Source organism: Chionomys nivalis, chromosome 2 (assembly GCF_950005125.1).
Source record: "Chionomys nivalis chromosome 2, mChiNiv1.1, whole genome shotgun sequence".
Classification (NCBI taxonomy): Eukaryota; Metazoa; Chordata; class Mammalia; order Rodentia; family Cricetidae; genus Chionomys; species Chionomys nivalis.
This window is the reverse complement of record NC_080087.1, coordinates 68,598,042-68,615,953: the sequence shown is the minus strand read 5'-3', so window position 1 is coordinate 68,615,953 and position 17,912 is coordinate 68,598,042. Positions and strand designations below refer to the sequence as shown.

Below are 17,912 nucleotides of genomic sequence, written 5' to 3'. Positions count from 1 at the left end.
TATGGGCGACAAACCACCAAGGTACACTTAGCCCAGCTTGTCAGTGTGGCATACTGACCGCTGTCATCAAGTTTTGCAGGCTCAGCCAGTAAGGACTTCAATTCCCAGGAGACCTTTTAAAGCTTTATAGGAAGTGTAGCATAGTTACCTCAGGCCACCTAGTGGCCAGGTACATCCCTGCCTCATGCCCCTCCCTTACCTAGGGCGGTCCCCACCCTAGGGGCCTGGAGACACGGAAACAACAGGTGCAAAATACATCCACAAACATGGAAGAACTTCCCATGGAAGCCTGGGGCCAGTCCAGGGATTGGTCTAGCTCCGCGAGGGCAAGAACAGGTAGGAGAGAGTCCTGGGAAGTCGGGTCAGAACATCAAGGAAAGAAGCTGAGGTCCTGAACCTGAGAGCACAAGGGATTTCATTTCCTGGGTTTCCTGAGACAGAAACTCGGAACCCCTGAAGAAGAACCGTGCACAGACCTAGTTACAGTGTTGGAGGACAGGGGTTGGGTCACTAGTATCAGGCACGGGAAGGCCCAGGGGTTCCAAGTTCCAGTAAGGGAACAGGAAGTTGAAGATCAGACGCATACTTAGGGTAGGAGGGATCTGGGGGTTCACACCTGAAAACCTTAGGAAGAGTGTCTAGAAGTATGGATGTATGAGCCTGGGGTTTTGAAACAGTATGAGGAAGGCCAGGACCTGGATCTCTGGATCAGAGGGATAAGAACTAGGGCCTTGAATCCCTGATGAGGGAGAAATGATGGGATCTATAGCCCTGGGGGAGGAGAAACTTGAGTATAGACTCCTGGGAGAAGTGAACCTGAGAACTAGGCCTGAGGGCTAAGGCCTGGACCCATGTACGTGAGGGAGGGGACTTGGGCCTGGATTCCTCAATCTGAGGGAGAAGGGCTCCTGGGTCCGAGGGAGGGGGGGCTAGGACCTGGACTCCTGGGTCCGAAGGAGGACGACTGGGGCCTGGACTCCTGGTTTGAGGGAGGAGGGCTGGGTCTGGACTCCTGAGTCTGAGGGAGGAGGGCTGGGGCCTGGACTCCTGGGTCAGAGGGAGGATGGCTGGGGTCTGGACTCCTGAGTCTGAGGGAGGAGGCTGGGTCTGGACTCCTGAGTCTGAGGGAGGAGGCTGGGTCTGGACTCCTGAGTCTGAGGGAGGAGGCTGGGGCCTGGGCTCCTGGGTCAGAGGGAGGAGGACTGGACTCCTGGAAGAGGACTAAGTCTGAGGGAGGTGGGCTGAGACCTATACTCCTGAGTCTGAGGGGAAAGGGCTGTAGCCCAGTCTTCACTGTCTTCCAATCCTTGTTGTCATGACCAGGCCCATCACTGGCCTCCGTGCTGAAAAACCTCCCAAGTGCTGCTACTCTTCGCTACCGTGGCCCTGGTGTGCTCCCTTGGGGGACACTGGATGAGGATGGAGATGGAGGAAGGAGTCCTCAGGCCTTTTCAGAAACTGACCAAATGGAATCTCACCCTTCCCGAGAACTTCCCTGGCCTATGCAGGCAAGGCGGGAACACAGGTGAACCCCTCTTCTCTGACACCCTGACACCTCTTTCTGTCAAGGAACTCTTTCTGATTTCAATAGTTTATTTTCTTTCTTTCCTTTCCTTTTCTTTTCTTGTTTTGTTTTGTTTTTCGAGACCGTTTTCTCTATGTAATAGCCCTAGCTGTCCTAGAACTCACTCTGTAGACCAGGCTGGCCTCAAACTGAGATGCACCTGCCTCTGCCTCCTGAGTGCTGGGATTAATGGCATGCACCACCACCACCTGGCAATAGGTTATTTTCCTTATTGCCTTGCCACTAGCCAGGGTAAGGTTTGCCTGGGCTTGGTCTGAACTTTGTGTTAGAGAATCAGGAAGACTTTTGTTGTTGTTTTTCAAGACAGGGTTTCTCTATAGAGCCTTGGCTGTCCTGGAACTTACTCTGTAGACCAGGCTGGCCTCACAGAGATCCACCTGCCTCTGGCTCCTGAGTGCTGGGATTAAAGACATGTGCCACCACTGCAGGCTGAGAATCAGGAAGACTTAATTTTTCATTTTGTTCCTTCCTTCTCCCAGCCTTCCTTCTTTCCTTCTTGTTAGTTTTGTTCTCTACCCCCCCCCTTCTTTTCCCTTTGAATTTTTTAAACAGAGTTTCTCTGTGTAATAGCCCTGACTGTTCTGGAACTCACTCTCTTCACCAGGCTGGCCTTGAACTCCCAGAGATGGTCTGCCTCTGCCTCCCATGTGCTGGGGGGCTTAAAGGCATGCGCCACCACTACCTGACTGTTCTCTTTTACATTTTGGTGTGTGTGCCCGATAGCATGCCCGATAGGCTTTCTGTGGCGCTCAAAGGACAGCAGGCAGCAGCCAATTCTTTTGCTCTACCATGTGGGGCTCAGGAATCAGACACAAGTTTTGAGTTGGTCACAATTGCCCTTACTTGCTGAGCCATCACACCAGCCTTTTTGTTTTGTTTTGTTGAGACAGGGTCTCACTCTCTAACCCAGACAGACCTGAAATCACTTTTTATCCCAAGCTCTCCTCGAATTTGCACTAGTCTTTCTCCCAGTTGAGGGGCTACAAGCAGGAATGGTGCACCGCACCCGACTTCTTTATTTTCTTTCAAAAGCATGTCATTGGCCGGGTGGTGGTGGCGCACGTCTTTAATCCCAGCACTTGGGAGGCAGAGGCAGGCGGATCTCTGTGAATTCGAGACCAGCCTGGTCTACAGAGCTAGTTCCAGGACAGGCTCCAAAACCACAGAGAAACCCTGTCTCGAAAAACCAAAAAAAAAAAAAAAAAACGCATGTCACTAATCTGACCAGCCTGTCCTTGGACTCTGAATCCCCCTGCCTCCCCCTGACCACTGGTGGGATTACAAGTGTGTGCCACCATACATGACTCTGTTGTTATTTTGTGCCCTGCTTCCTATACATAAAGTAGATTTGTTTCTTCTTTAATTGCTAAAGAGTATTCCACGATGGATACAGTATACCACATCTCCACCCTTACTGGGTCAAGTTGTTTCTATCTTTGGGCGGTTCCCAGTTTGTAGCTTCCAAGCCCTTCACCCTCTGACTCTGACTCTTCTTTCCTTCCAGGAAGAGGCAGGCTAGAGAGCAGGTGGCCTCTGGCTCTGAATCTAAGGCTGCCCATTGGACCCGACAGCTTTCCAAGACCAAGGGAAAGATGAAAGAAGGCTTTCAAACTATACAGCCCTGGGCATGGACGCTGAAGAAGATTGGGGGTGTGGAGCCTGGGGTCTGAGGAAAGGAAGGCTGGAGTCTGGGGCACAGACTCTAGGCCTTAGAGAAGAGGGCTATGGCCTGCGCCCCTGAGTATGAGGGAGGGAGCTGGTGCCTGGGCTCCAGGGTCTGAGGGGGAGGCAGGACTTTGTTCTAGATTACTGAGTCTGAGGGAGGAGAGCTGGGTCTGAGAGACAGGGCTGGGGCCTGGACTCCATCAGAACTGTACTAGTGAGGGACTTGAGGCCTCTCTGCTGCCCCCTGCAGGCCAGTTTGGAGCAGGCACGGAGTCCTACTTCTCCCTGCTGCGCTTCCTGCTCTTTCTCAACCTAGTGGCATCTGTGATTGAAGTCTGCATGAAGCTGATCCCCACCTGGTTGGAAGGGACTCCTCCAGGTCCCCCTAGCCCTAACATCTCCTCACCCTGTGGTTCCTATACCCCTCAAGCTCAGGGCCTGGTCACCTTCTCCACTCAGCTCTTCAACTTGCTCTCTGGAGCGGTAGGTACCATGGTCCCTGGTTTCCTCAATGGCCTATGGTCTAGATCACCCAGCTCACTGACCCCTGCCTCCACCTAGCCCCATAATGACCCTTGCTCTCCCTCTCCCTTCCCAGGGTTACCTAGAATGGTCTCCTCTGTTCTATGGGTTCTACCCGCCCCGATCAAACCTGCCCATCACTTACCTGTGCTCCGTCTTTGTCATCGGGCTCATCTACTTGCTGTGCATCCTACACCGGTTAGTGACACCCACATCCTGACTCTGATAGGAAGGGGAAACTGGAGGTAGTATAGAAGCCCCGCCCACCCCCAGGAGTCGTTTCTTCAGCACTGAAATCTATTTTAAAGCCTGGTGTGGAGGCCCAAGCTAGCAGTCTCATCACTTGAAGGCTGAGGCAGGATGCTTATTTTGGGTTCAAGGTCAGTCTGGGCTACAGAGTAATTTGAAGGGCACTCTGAGCTACACAGAAATGTCCTGTCTGGCTGAGTATGTTGTCCCACTCCTTTAGTTCCAGCACTAGGGAGGCAGAGGAAGATGGACCTCTGAGGCCAGTGTGGTCTACAGACTGAGTGCTAGGACATGCAGGGCTACACAGAGAGATCCTGTCTCTTTAGAAAAAGACAAACAGACAGGCAGAAAGAAGAGAGCACAGTTGGGAAGTCCCCACCCCTGCTTACTTAGTGGTATACCCTAAGGTGAGGCATTAAATAAGCATATGAAAGCCTGTTTTGAAGATTCATAATTATAATAATCCCAGTGTTTGGGAGGATAAGGCAGGAAAGTTACCTTGAGCTCCAGGCTCCATCACAAAATCCCCAACGATATCAAGAAATAGAACACTAAGTTGGCAAGATTTTGCCATGGGTAGGAACACTTTCTGAAAACCTGACTTCCTTTCTCAGGACCTGCCTAGGACAGAGAGGAAGCCAACTCCTCCACAGGTTGCCTTCTGACCACCACACACACTGGTGGTGGTGGCACACGCCTTTAATCCCAGCACTTGGGAGGCAGAGGCAGGCAGATCTCTGTGAGTTTGAGGCCAGCCTGGTCTACAGCATGAGTTCACAGACAGCCAAAGATACACAGAGAAACCTTGTCTTGAAACAAGCAAACGAAACAAAACAACATACAAAGGCTGAGGAAATAGCTTGGTGGATAAAGTGCTTGCAGCAGAAGCCCAAAGACCTAGGTTAGGATTCCCAAAACCCACAGAAGAGCTGCCAGCAACACACATCTGTAGCCCCCAGCACTGGGGGTGGGGGACAGCAGCAGAAACAGGAGGATCCCAGGGGCTAACTGGCCAGCTAGTCTCTCCTCAACAGTGAGTCCCAGGTTCAGTGAGAGACTCCATCTGAAAAACTAAAAGGCAGAGTGATAGACACCTGGAATACACCTCTGGCCTACAAGCACACACACATGCACAAGTGCACCCATGTTTTCATGCATATGCCACATGCACACACATATTCCCAAGTGTACCCATACACTCATGCATACACTAAACACATACACACAATCCTTAGAGCACCTATACATTCATGCATATACCACACACACGGACACACACACAGCTTCCTGGTTGGTTTGGAAGGTGGGAGAAGCTCTGTGATAGTTTTCTTTTTTTTTTTTAATATTTATTTATTTATTTATTATGTATTCAATATTCTGTCTGTGTGTCTGCAGCCAGAACAGGGCATCAGATCTCATTTCAGATGGTTGTGAGCCACCATGTGGTTGCTGGGAATTGAACTCAGGACCTTTGGAAGAGCAGGCAGTGCTCTTAACCTCTGAGCCATCTCTCCAGCCCCGATAGTTTTCTTTAAATATAGGAATCCCTTCTGATTTGCATAAAAAGAATGTTCCCCAGGTTTAAGTACAAAGAATGAAGTCTCTGAAGATGCAGGGACCATGTGGGGACACTCCCCAAAGGTAGACATAGTTTCTTTGGCCAGGTCTATTTTTATCTTCTTTTTGTTTTCATCCTTTCTTCTTTTTAAAGTTTCCATTTATTTTATTTATTTTGTATACAGTGTTCTGCCTTCATGTTTGCTTGCAAGCCAGATGAAGGCACCATATCTCATTACAGATGGTTGTGAGCCACCATGTTGTTGATGGGAATATGAACTCATGACCCCTGCAAGAACAGTTCAGTGCTCTTAACCTTTGAGCCATCTCTCCAGCCCTCATCCCTTTTTCTTATTCAGTCTCTCTAGTCTTTCCCCCTCCCCCCACTTGTCTTAATGGGCAGGTTGAGACAGTTACCTTGTTACCCTGCATACCTACCTCTGGCTGGTCTGGAACTCACTATGTAGCCAGGCTGGCCCTTGAACATGCAGAAATCCTCCTGACTCCGCTTCCTTTGTGCTGGTATTAGAAGTACATGCCACCAGGCCAGCTTGCCTCCTCTCTAGAATGTCTTTTTTTGTTGTTGTTCTCTCTTCTCTGTCTTATTCTTAAGTCTCTCCCTCTTTCCACTGGAGTCTCTCCTAGGTCTTTCTGTCGCTTTAGGGTTTCTGTTTCCCAGATTGCTCTGTTAGCCTTTGATCCCAAAGATTTTGCGTATCTCTCTGACTGCAGCAGATGGCACCTGATCACAGGTCTTTGAGTTGTGTCCCATAAGTAAGATGCCCCCACCGACACTCTTAAACGCCCTGTTCTCGTGGTCTCTTCTCTCAGTTCGGTGTCCGGGCTGAAGGAGACTCTGTTGGCCGAGACAGATGTTCTGACCAGCTATAGTCACCGGGTGTTCTCAGCTTGGAATTTTGGCCTCCACGGGGAAGTGCACGTGCGGCTGCGCCAGCGCATCATTTTGTACGAACTGCAGGTGTGCTCGGGGAGGCGGGGCTACAACTGGACAAGACCTGGTTGCGATGGGAGCAGTGCTTTGCTAAGAAACAGGGAGAGACAGAACTAAGGGGAAGCCACACTAGGAATGTGTGGCATGGAGGAGGGGGGTACTGAGGGAATGGACTCGTTTAGGGAAGACGCGCAGCCCAATACTACCGGTCCAAAGTGAAATAGGGACGTGGCTTAAAAAACAAAGTGGCTTAGAGTCTCAGGGGAGTGGATCCTGGGATTCTAGGTTGCACGGGGTGGGTTTTGGACAGAAGGCAGAGCCTTAAAGGGGCGAGGTTTGGGGATCTTAGGTTAGGCTGAGAAGGGTGGACCCTGGATGCAAGTCCGGGCTGCAGAGGGTCAGTGGCCCAAGAGCTAAGTGGTCTCATGGACATCACTGGAGGGTATGGAGCAAGGAGAGGACTGTATCAGTTCCATCTGAAGAACTAGGCCTGGAGGGAACTATCCCTGGCAGCAGTGTTCTGCTTGGCCTCAGGTGGAGCTGGAGGAAGCCATGGTTAGGCGCCGTGCTGCGGAACAGACGCTGGGCCAGAGAGTCAAGGTGTGGTCGGTGAGGGCTCTGCTCAACCTGCTGATCCTCGCGCTCCTGGGGGCGGCCTTCTATGGCATCTACTGGGCTACAGAGTACACCGTGACGCTGCAGGTACAAAGGATCTTGAAGGGTCTTGGAGGTGGAGGGTTCGCGGGTCCTAGAAATCACATTTCCAAGGGTGAAGCTCTGTGAGAGAGAACTGAGGTCTTAGGAGGATCTTAGGAGGGTTGGGAAAGGGAGGTCTGGGATTTTCGGGTCCTTTGAGGTAAAATGAGGCTAAGGACGGACTTTCAGCTTCCTTCCTTCTTTGTTCCACACTCCCTCTCAGGAGACACCAGTGGTTCAAGAAAATCCCCTCCTCAAGCTTCTGGTGGATTATCTTCCATCCATTTCCATCTCCGTGTTCAACTTCGTGCTGCCTATCGTGTTCAAGTTCATTACCTCACTAGAGGGCTACACTCGCAGCCACCAAATCGCCTTGATCCTGCTTCGGTTCTGGACTCATGGGATGGGATGGGAGCTCTGGGAGAAGGGAGAAAGGGTCTCTGGTTCCACAAACAAGACAGAGAAGTCTGGGCCCGTGAGATGGCTCAGAGGGTAAAGGCGCTTGCTGTGCAAGTCTGGCGACCTAAGTTCATCTCCAGAAAGAATGCAAAGGCAGAAGGAGAGAGCCGAATGCACAAAGTTATCCTCTGATTTCCACACACTCACTATGGGATGCACGTGTGTGTGTGTGTGTGTGTGTGTGTGTGTGTGTGTGTGTGAAGACAAAGGAGCTCTAGAGATGGCTCTTGGAGAGGACTGGCAACCATATCAGGGAGCTCACAACTGCCTGAATGAGACTCCTTCTGGCCTCTGCAGGCACTAGCATACTTGTCATGTACACACAAATGTACAGGACCACACCTATGAAAAGTATATGATAGGGAAGTCCTCTGCATGTGAGATCCAGGGTCTTCAAGACTCAAATCCTGACACTGAAATGCAGTTCCTTTCTCTATGGAAGGCAGCAGGGAGAAGATGGGAGGGGATCATGGGAGAGCATCAAGAAGGAGGGACTGCATGGTCTGCATGGCAGCAGTGTGAGTCCCTTTCTCCATCTTCATCTTACAGGACTGTGTTTTTGCGTCTGGTCTCCCTGGTGTTCCTCCTGGTTTCTCTGTGGAATCAGATCACATGTGGGGGAAACATGGAGGCAGAACGATGCAAGGCCTGTGGCTACAATTACAAAGAACTTCCGGTGAGAACGCTGTGGGGGCATGTGGGGCATTCTTGTGCTTACAGGTAGGACAGGGATTGTTAGTTTGGGAAGAGAATATAACATGGCTGCTTATAAACACAGAAGCCCTCACCCATGCACTTTATGAGTGGGGCTTCTGATGCTTGCTAGCAATTTGGAGCATCAGATGCTTGAACCTCCATGTTGGAAGGTCTGGTCTATTGATTTCTTGCTTCTTCAGTGCTGGGAGACTCGGCTGGGCCAGGAGATGTACAAACTTGTGGTCTTCGATCTGCTGATAGGCTTGTTGGTCATGCTGTTGGTCCAGTTTCCTAGGAAGTAAGTGTCCTGCCCCTCCTTGTAGCTCTGCCCCTACTGGAGCAGGCCCCACTCCTGTCGAAGAGTCTCACTTTCTCTCCTACCAATTTTCTTTTAACTGGGGTCTTTACACAAACAAGGTAGTTTGTCACTGAGCTAGATATTCTAGCCCTCTTTATTATTATTTTATCTTATTTATTTATTAGTGTGCATATGTGTTTGTGTGAGCATATGCTGTGTGCTTGTGTGTAGGGGGATAGTCAGATGAGTCTTCCTCTATCATTCTCTGCCTGGTCCTTTGAGGCATGATCTCTCTCTCTCTCTCTGAGCCTGGGATTCACATTTTCTTAGCTAGGCAAGAAGCCAGCAAGCCCCAGCAATTTTCCTACCTCTGGCCCTCTCAGTTACAAGCATGCCAGGATGTCTGACCAGAGTTCTGGGATCTTAACTCTGGTTCTCATAATTGTCCAATAAATGCTTTTAACTGTTGAGCTGTCTCTTCTAACACACACACACACACACAATATATATATATATATATATATATATATATATATATATATATATATATATTAAAGATTTACTTGTTCTAATTATGTGGGGGGGTGGAGTAAAATTGAAAAAAATTATGCCCTGGCAATGCTGAAGCGTGCATGGGCAGCCCATATTTGGTGGTTCTGTTGAACTTGTCCTTATTGGGTTTCATGGTCTAAGTTGATGAGGACAATTTGACCAGGTCTCTTCCTCAAGAGGGCACCAGGTCTCATTACAGATGGTTGTGAGCCACCATGTGGTTGCTGGGACTTGAACTCAGCATCTTGGAAGTGCTCTTAACCGCTGAACCATCTCTCCAGCCGGGGTGGTAGAGTGCGCACAGGTGCCCATGGAAACAAGAACAAAGTGTATCCCTTGAAACTGGAGTTACAAGTGGTTATAAACCACTTGATACAGGTGGTGGGAATTGAACTCTGGTCCTCTTATAGAGGAGTCTGCCCCTCATCCCCCTTTTTGTATGTAGAGACAGGGTCTCTATACAGTCCTGGCTGTCCTATAACTCTCTGTGTAGACCAGACTAGCTTAGCCTTGAAACTCACAGAGATCTGGCATCAAAGACTGCTCAAAAAAAAAAAAAAAAAAAAACAAACAAACAAAAAAAAAAAAGACTGCTCAAAATAATCACTCAGAAACTATATTAATTACACCCCTGCTTGGCCTATTAGCTTATGCATATTTTTTACTAGCTCTTACATCTTAAATTAACCCATTTCTATTCTATATTTTATCACGAGGCTCATGGCCTACTGGCAAGGTTCCAGCTAGTGGCTCGTGTCTTTTTCCTCTGGGGGCTAAATGGCTACTCACTGACTCCTCCTACTCTCTCTCTCTTTCTCTCTCTCTCTCTCTCTCTCTCTCTCTCTCTCTCTCTATATATATATATATATATATATATATATATATATATATATATATATCGTTAAGCCATTGGCTGAAAGCAGCTTCTTTATTCATTAACTAATACAGAAGGACTTTCCACACCAGAGATCTACCTGCCTCTGTGTTGAATGTGCTGGGAATAAAGGCATGTGCCACCACATCTGCACAGTATAGGCCCTTAACCACTGAACTGTCTCTCTCATCCCTTTTTATTTTTCCCAGACTCTGTCTGTGGCTCAGGCTGTCCTGGAACTGGTGGCGATCCGGTCTCCTAGGGCTCTGATTGCCAGTCTAAGTCACCACATCCAGCATCCTTCCACTCTCCAGATACAGTTTTAACTTCCTTTTCCTCACCTAAATCCCCACCCGCTCTTTTTAAAGTTATTTCTCTCTGACTCCACTCCTACTCTTAGTATTTTAGATCAGGTAACTTTGAAACCAGGTTCTGGAACATAGATCACAGATCTTAAAAGTCCTTTACATTTAATCCCAGCACTCAGGAGGCAGAGACAGACCGATCTCTGTGAGTTTGAGGCCAGCCTGGTCAACAAGAGTTGACAGGCTCCGGACAGGCTCCAAAACTACAGTGAAACCCTGTCTCAAAAAACCTTTACAAAATAATGGGCTGGATGATAAGGTTGGGAAGACCCAAAAACATCCAGGCCTATGACTGCCCTACCTTGCCCTTCAGGATATTCTGCGGCCTCTGTCCTGGGGCATTGGGTCGTATGATGGGGACTCTGGAGTTCCAGGTGCCCGACGAGGTGTTGGGGCTCATCTACGCTCAGACTGTGGTCTGGGTGGGAAGCTTTTTCTGCCCTTTGCTACCTTTGATCAACACCGCCAAGTTCCTGATACTCTTCTGTCTGAAGAAGGTGAGGCCGAGGACGATCCGGGGGTCTGAGCTGACAGATGTTGGGGCTATACTCCTGGGTTAGGGAAAGGAGGATGTCAGGGCCTTTGATGACTGAGCCCCAAGGGAGGGAGAAGTGTGCTGGAAGTCAGAGTCCTGAGCCCAGAGAAAGAAATCTGATGTCTGAGGTGGCTCAGACATCTGGGTCCTGCCTCAAAGGAGGCCAAAACTCCAAGATGGGAAAAGAGGAAACCACAGGACTGATCCTTGGGTCTCAGATCTCCATTTCTCACCTCTTCCCGCAGATGGCGCTCTTCTCCATTTACTCACCGGCCTCACGCACCTTCCGAGCCTCCACAGCAAATTTCTTTTTCCCCCTGGTGCTCCTTGTGGGTCTGGCAATCTCTGCTGTCCCGGTGCTTTACAGTATCTTCTTGTAAGTCTGAGAGGCGCCTTTTCCATTGCGTTCATCACAGGGTCCTCACTCTGGCCCTATTTGATTGAGCTCAGTGTGTCTCTGCCTGCAGGATCCCACCTTCTAAACTGTGTGGCCCATTCCAAGGGAAGTCTATTTGGGTCCAGATCCCCAAGTCCATTGAAAGCCTCCCTCAGACTGCCCAGAACTTTCTCTACTTTCTGGGGACCCAGGCTTTTGCTGTACCCCTTCTGATCCTCTCTTGGTGAGTGGTTCCAGACTTTGGGGTCACAGTTTGGATATATGTGATTTGGGGGGCTGAGCACCTAAGTATTAGAGAGGAGGGCTGCAACCTGGATACCTATGTGGAATGGAAGGGAACTGAGGCCTACCGAGATCTGGAGCAGGAGGGTTGTGGTCTGGACTCCTGGGCCTTAGAAAAGAAGTCTGGGTTTGGAACCCTGGGTCTAAAGGAGGTCTCTGCAGCCTAGACTCCTGATCTGAAGGAGGAGGGCAGAGGTATGGACTCCTAGGTCTGAGGCAGAAGAGAATGGAGTCTCAAGAGGGTTTTGAGGGTCCTGATTCAGGTTTCTAAGGAGCCATATCTTGAAGATATATATAGATATATAGTTTTTGTTTTCCTGGAGTGACTTTCATTCCTGTTCTCCTAAGCATCCTGATGGCGTATACAGTAGCCCTGGCTAACTCTTACGGACGCCTCATTTCTGAGCTCAAACGCCAGATCGAGACGGTGAGCCAGGGTGGTTCCCTGGAAAGGGCTCCCTGAGAACATGGGAAGAAGGACACGAGTGAAGAGAAGGTGTGTCTCACTTTCATCCCCCTTTGCCCTCAGGAAGCGAAGAATAAAGTCTTCCTAGCCCAGCGTGCCGTGGCTCTAAGCTCAGCGAATGGAACTCTCTGACCAGTCTGGCTGGAAATGTCATCCCACCTTCAGCCCTTCAGACCGATTGGACACCTCAGTGACTTCCTATAGTACCCTCTCATCTCTAGAATCGAGACCTACGGCCTCCGCCACCAAGCACCTCACTCAGTTGAACCGTATTAATAAACAATAGCCGAGGTCGCTACACATTTTGAAACCCGGTCCTGAAGCCTTGGACAGAGTTTGGGGAGGGGCCTGGTCAATGGCCTGGGTTGTGTCTGCGTGACGGGATAGACAGGCGGGGCTTCACCAACCTCATACAGCAGCGTCCGGGGTGGGGCAGCTCAGATTGTAAACGTTTAGGATTGGCTGTGATGGAGTACCTCTTAGCCAATCACCTCTAAAATAGGTCATTAGTGGGCGTGATAATCGGCCCAGAACCAATGCACAGGCAAGGGTGGGACCATGGGGCGGGAGCTTCCTCGCGCCAATCGGAAGTATTGGAGAGTGGGCCTGATGGTCGGAGGTCGGCTACGGAGCAGCCATGAATATTTTGCCCAAGAAGAGCTGGCACGTCCGGAACAAGGACAATGTCGCCCGCGTGCGGCGCGACGAGGCCCAGGCCCGGGAGGAGGAGAAGGAGCGTGAGCGGAGGGTGTTGCTTGCTCAGCAAGAGGTAAGCCTGGGGCTGGCCCGGAAGCACGGAGGGCCTGCCGGTCACTCGCTGTCAGGCGCGGGTCAGTGTTTGGCGATGTTTCTCTACAAATCCTTTGCTAACTTCCACTAAACCTTCCTAGATTTCCCCACTGGTGTAGTGGAAGTGGCCAGAGACTAGCACATAAGAGTAGGACAGATATTCTGATTACTTTATAGTTCGTCCGCACAAGTTACTGAGCATCCACTGTATATATGTCCCCCCACCTTGCTCTTAGAACAACTTTGAGTCCTTAAAGGGGTGTGCGGTCGGCACTGAGCGCAACGGCTTCAGGGCGGACAAGCTGGAGTCCACTCCGTTAGACGCATTTTCCATCATTGCTCCTCGAGACAAATACACCCAGAGGCTTTGCTTGTTTGTTTTTCAAGACCGGGTTTCTCTGCACAACAGACTAACAGACCTGGCTGTCCTGGAACTCGTTTTGTAGACCAGGCTAGCCCTTGAATTTATTGAGATCCACCTGCCTCTGCCTCCCAAGTGCTGGGATTAAAGGCGTGCGCCACCACCACCTGGCTAGAGGCTTTCTTTCTTTGAAACAGGGCCTAGGTAGCCCTGGCTGTCCTAGAACTGGCTATGTAGACCAGGCTGGTCTCCACCTTTGAGATCCGCCTGCCACTTCCACCTGAATGCTGGGATTGAAGACTACACACACATGACCAGACTTTAATGATTATTCAGTCATTTTTGTTTACACTTAAATCCCTTGGCCAATCATGAATTGGTGTGGGTTTTTAAATTTTTCATAGTAGCTGGATTTGGTGAGGTTTGTAATCCCACATACTGATGCTGTAGAGGGGAGAATTATGGAGACTGTCCTGAGCAATTCAGAACCTACCTGGAATGGGGGTGACCACTAATGTTTGGAATAGTGACCTGGAGCCACACCTGGGGGCCAAATTCTTTTTCCAGAAAGTATGGCATGGCTGCCTAATAAGCTGTATTTGGGAGTTTGTGCATGTGCTGCATATACACTAAGCAGGGGCTTTACGGCTGGAACAAAACCATCTCTACCTTATAGCTGAGTGGGTTTTCGTTGTGGTTTTGGTTTTTGGAGACAGGATTTTCTCTGTGTAGCTTTGGAGCCTGTCCTGGAACTCACTCTGTACACTAGCCTGGCCTGCTTCTGCCTCCCAAGTGCATGTGGACTTTATGGGACTTTATTTTGTGGGCCCCTACCCTGTTGCAAAGTGTGGGCCAAGGACACAGAAATACTGAGTAGGTTTTTTTTTTTTTTATGGTGGCTGGAGAGATGGCTCAGAGGAATAGAGCACTGGCTGCTCTTCCAGAGGTCCTGAGTTCAATTCCCAGCAACCACATGGTGGCTCACAACCATCTGTAATAAGATCTGGTGTCCTCTTCTGTACTGCAGGATACATGAAGGAAGAAACCTATATACATAATAAATAAAAATCTTTAAAAAAAGGATTTATTATGTGTATAGTGCTCTGCCTGAAGGCCAGAAGAAGATACCAGATCTCATTATAGATGGTTGTGAGCCACCATGGGGTTGCTGGGAATTGAACTCAGAACCCTTTGGAGGGGCAGCCACTACTTTTAACCACTGAGCCATCTCTCCAACCCCTGCTGAGTGGTTTTTTTAATAGCTGCTTTTTGTTTTGTTTTGCATCACTGTAGGCTGGGAAGCCTTCTGTTTTAGGCTGGGGACCTACCAGCAATTCGTGATAATCAAGTTTACTGTTTTTGTGGTTTTTCGAGACAGGGTTTCTCTGTAGCTTTGGAGCCTGTCCTGGAACTAGCTTTTGTAGACCAGGCTGGCCTCGAACTCACAGAGATCCGCCTGCCTCTGCCCACTCCCCCCCCAGTGCTGGGATTAAAGGCGTGCACCACCACTGCCCAGCAAGTTTACTGTTTAAAACACCCATTCTCCACTCCAAATTAGAAAGGGCGTCTTTTCTGGCTCCCGGTACCTATACTATCCTCACCTCCTCCTCTAAAGGTTTTTCCAGATAGTTTCCTTGTGTAGCCCTGCCTGTCCTGGAACTTGCTCTGTAGACCAGGCTGGCCTTGAATTTGGCGGTTATAAGGCACGTGCTTTTAATCCCAGCATTTGGGAGGTGGAGGCAGAGGCAGGCCAGGTGTACAGAGCAAGTTCCAGGACAGGGTCCAAAGCTACAGAGAGAAACCCTGTCTTTTTTTTTTTTTTTCGAGACAGGGTTTCTCTGTGGCTTTGGAGCCTGTCCTGGAACTAGCTCTGTAGACCAGGCTGGTCTCGAACTCACCGAGATCCGCCTGCCTCTGCCTCCCGAGTGCTGGGATTAAAGGCGTGCGCCACCATCACCCGGCATAAACCCTGTCTTGAAAAGCAAAACAAAACAAAACCCACTCAGCCTCTGCCTCCTGAATGCTGGCATTAGAGGCATACACCATTAGCCAGCCCATGGCTCTTTCTTGTAACCCCCAGCACTTCTATGTTCTGAAGGTCTTTTTTTCCCCAACCTCTTTAGGAGTGTTCTGAAGGTCTTGCCTATAACTTTCTTCACAGGCCCGAACAGAATTCTTACGGAAAAAAGCCAGGCGCCAGAACTCACTGCCTGAACTGGAAGCGGCAGATGCAGGAGTTCCAAGTTCTGGCCCTGTGGACCTGTTTAAGGAGCTGCTGGAAGAAGGGAAAGGAGTGCCCAGAGGCAATAAAGAGCATGAGGAAGAGAAGCGACAGGAGAAGGTAAGCTGGCTTCCTCTGTTGGTGGAATCCTGGGGGGGACTGGGGTCAGGGGGGCTAGCTGTAACTAAGAGCTGTTAGGATATGGTGACAGATGAGCACACAGGACATTCTGAATGTGACTGAAAGCACATAATTTGGTTACTGATGCACTTAAGCTGTTTCTGATGTTAACCTTACTCTATGAGACTTAAGCTAGATTGAGATGAGACCTCAACTATACAGACCAGGGTGCCCTCCAGCTCACAATCCCCCTGCTTTGACCTCCTGAGTGCTGGAGTCATAAGCGTGCACGGCCAGATGGCACTCGTGCTTCTCAAATTGTGGCTCTCCTGCATCTCCCATTCCAACTTTGAAGATGCTTGTATCCCGGCCGGGCGGTGGTGGCACACGCCTTTAATCCCAGCACTCGGGAGGCAGAGGCAGGCGGATCTCTGGGAGTTCGAGGCCAGCCTGGTCTACAAGAGCTAGTTCTGGGACGAGCTCCAAAGCTACAGAGAAACCCTGCCTCAAAAATCCAAAAAAAAAAAAAAAAAACAAAAGATGCTTGTATCCCACCGAAACCACTCTGCTTTGCTTTTCTGCAGGTTTTCCCATAGACTTCTTCCATCCTCCTTTCCATCCCTGTCCCCTTACTACATACACTGCCACTGTCCTCCTTTTACTCTTCCTTCTCCAGATGAGCCAGCCCTTAGCACTTTGCATAGTCCTGTCCCTGATTTCCCTTGTTGAATGACTACCTACCAGCCCGTCATCTCTCTGAACTCAGGTCCTGGCTTTCCCTACTGCCACATCTGGGGCTCTCAGAGGGACTGAAAAGACTATTGTGTTTTCTTGCCCCACAGGAGAGGCAAGAGAAAGCACTAGGCATCCTGACATACTTGGGCCAGAGTGCAGCAGAGGCCCAAACTCAACCTCCTTGGTACCAGCTCCCCCCAGGGAAAGGGGGCTGCCCTCCAGGCCCAAGCCCAGATGAGAAGATCAAGAATCGGTTGGACCCATTGAGGGAGATGCAGAAGCACCTGGGAAAGAAAAGGCACAGCAGTGAAAGCCGTCCTTCTAGAGAGGAGAGGCCTCAGAAACAACGGCCCAGAGAGTAAGAATAGACTTAGTCCATAGTAGAGCAGAGTGAGATTCTGGGGGCCATAGCACACCAGTGTGGTTATAACAAAAAGCTCAACAGGAAAGGCAGGTTGAAGTGCTTCTTATGTGGTCTACAGGCCTCTGTGGAGACAGACTTCATTTAGGATTTTAGGAATAGTATCTCCTCTTATGGCTAAGGGTATGTGTGGATGCTTCTATGCAGGATTTCTCAGGCTTTTTTTTTGTTTTTGATGTGCATGGGTGTCTTGCCATGACTCCAGCACGGGGGGTGGAGGGGAGGGAGAACAGAGGCAGGTGGACAGGGCCAGCCTGGTCTACAAAGTGAATTCCATTATAGCCAGAGCTACACAGCATGGAGAAAACCTGTCTTGAAAAACCTACCTTAAAAGATCTTTATGGCCTTTAGGTTTTTTTCTGTTTGTTTTTTTTTTTTTTTTTTCCCTGATAAGGTCTCAACTACGTAGCCTGGCTATCCTAGAACTGATTGTGTTAACCAGGCTGGCTTTGAACTCAGATCTGTCTGTCTCTGCTTCCCAAGTGCTGGGATTAAAGCATACCTGCATCACACTCAATTGTCTTATATTGCCACAGCAGAAGGCAGCACACAAGGAAGAGCCCGGTTTGACTTTGATCCTCAGTTTTGTTCTTTTGGTTTTTTGAGACACGGTTTTTGTGTAGTCCTGGCTATCCTGGAACTAGCAACTGGAGAGGGGGTACTCACAGACTAATCTTTTTATTTCAAAATGGTGCAGGGGCCCCAGGATACTACTAAATGTGCTTTCTTGACCTGGAGGGGCATCTGATCTTAGAACCATAGGGGAGGAACAGCCCTTGAAGTGAGTCTAAGGACTCACTCATGTCACCCAGAACCAGGTGGCTTCTCTCAAGCTTTCTGCTCTTGCTCTCTTCTCTCCAGGCCACCTTCCCTACAAGAGCTCCGAGCTGAGCGTCTTCAGCGAGAAGCAGCTGAGAGGGCTCGATCAGAGGCCCTGCTGGCCCGTGTACAAGGCCGAGCATCCCAACAAGGTCAGGTGGAAGTGGAAGAGACAGATGAACGGAGGCGGCGGTACAACTCCCAGTTCAACCCTCAGCTGGCCCGGCGCCCCCGCCAGCAGAACCCCACTCCTGCCCACTAACTCTTGGGGGAACAGGAGAGGCTGCAGCTGCCAG

General features: G+C 49.8%; 2 protein-coding genes across 2 annotated transcripts; both read left to right on the top strand.

Moving 5' to 3' along the window:
• The first annotated feature begins 248 nt into the window (after positions 1-248).
• Tmc4 (transmembrane channel like 4) lies at positions 249-12,440 on the top strand. The gene is made up of 15 exons (XM_057761611.1): positions 249-336; positions 1,324-1,525; positions 3,090-3,235; positions 3,501-3,733; positions 3,849-3,970; positions 6,410-6,557; positions 7,065-7,232; positions 7,450-7,613; positions 8,235-8,361; positions 8,582-8,679; positions 10,784-10,967; positions 11,251-11,381; positions 11,473-11,625; positions 12,033-12,111; positions 12,214-12,440. Exons 1-15 carry the CDS (start codon positions 267-269, stop codon positions 12,280-12,282), a joined length of 2,094 nt encoding a protein of 697 aa, XP_057617594.1. The 5' UTR covers positions 249-266; the 3' UTR covers positions 12,283-12,440.
• A 299-nt stretch (positions 12,441-12,739) lies between these two features.
• Leng1 (leukocyte receptor cluster member 1) lies at positions 12,740-17,878 on the top strand. The gene is made up of 4 exons (XM_057761626.1): positions 12,740-12,919; positions 15,462-15,641; positions 16,484-16,734; positions 17,659-17,878. The coding sequence occupies exons 1-4, from the start codon at positions 12,788-12,790 to the stop codon at positions 17,876-17,878; spliced, it is 783 nt and encodes a 260-aa protein (XP_057617609.1). The 5' UTR covers positions 12,740-12,787.
• Positions 17,879-17,912: the final 34 nt, after the last annotated feature.

What these genes read in the sequence shown, in the direction of transcription:
- Tmc4 (XM_057761611.1), top strand. Translation starts at nt 267, where the DNA reads ATGGAAGAACTTCCCATGGAAGCCTGGGGCCAGTCCAGGGATTGGTCT. An exon ending in TCAACTTGCTCTCTGGAGCG is followed by an intron (nt 3,734 to 3,848) that starts GTAGGTACCATG and finishes CTCCCTTCCCAG; the next exon opens with GGTTACCTAGAATGGTCTCC. An exon ending in ATCGCCTTGATCCTGCTTCG is followed by an intron (nt 7,614 to 8,234) that starts GTTCTGGACTCA and finishes TTCATCTTACAG; the next exon opens with GACTGTGTTTTTGCGTCTGG.
- Leng1 (XM_057761626.1), top strand. Translation starts at nt 12,788, where the DNA reads ATGAATATTTTGCCCAAGAAGAGCTGGCACGTCCGGAACAAGGACAAT. An exon ending in AAGAGAAGCGACAGGAGAAG is followed by an intron (nt 15,642 to 16,483) that starts GTAAGCTGGCTT and finishes CTTGCCCCACAG; the next exon opens with GAGAGGCAAGAGAAAGCACT. An exon ending in CAGAAACAACGGCCCAGAGA is followed by an intron (nt 16,735 to 17,658) that starts GTAAGAATAGAC and finishes TCTTCTCTCCAG; the next exon opens with GCCACCTTCCCTACAAGAGC.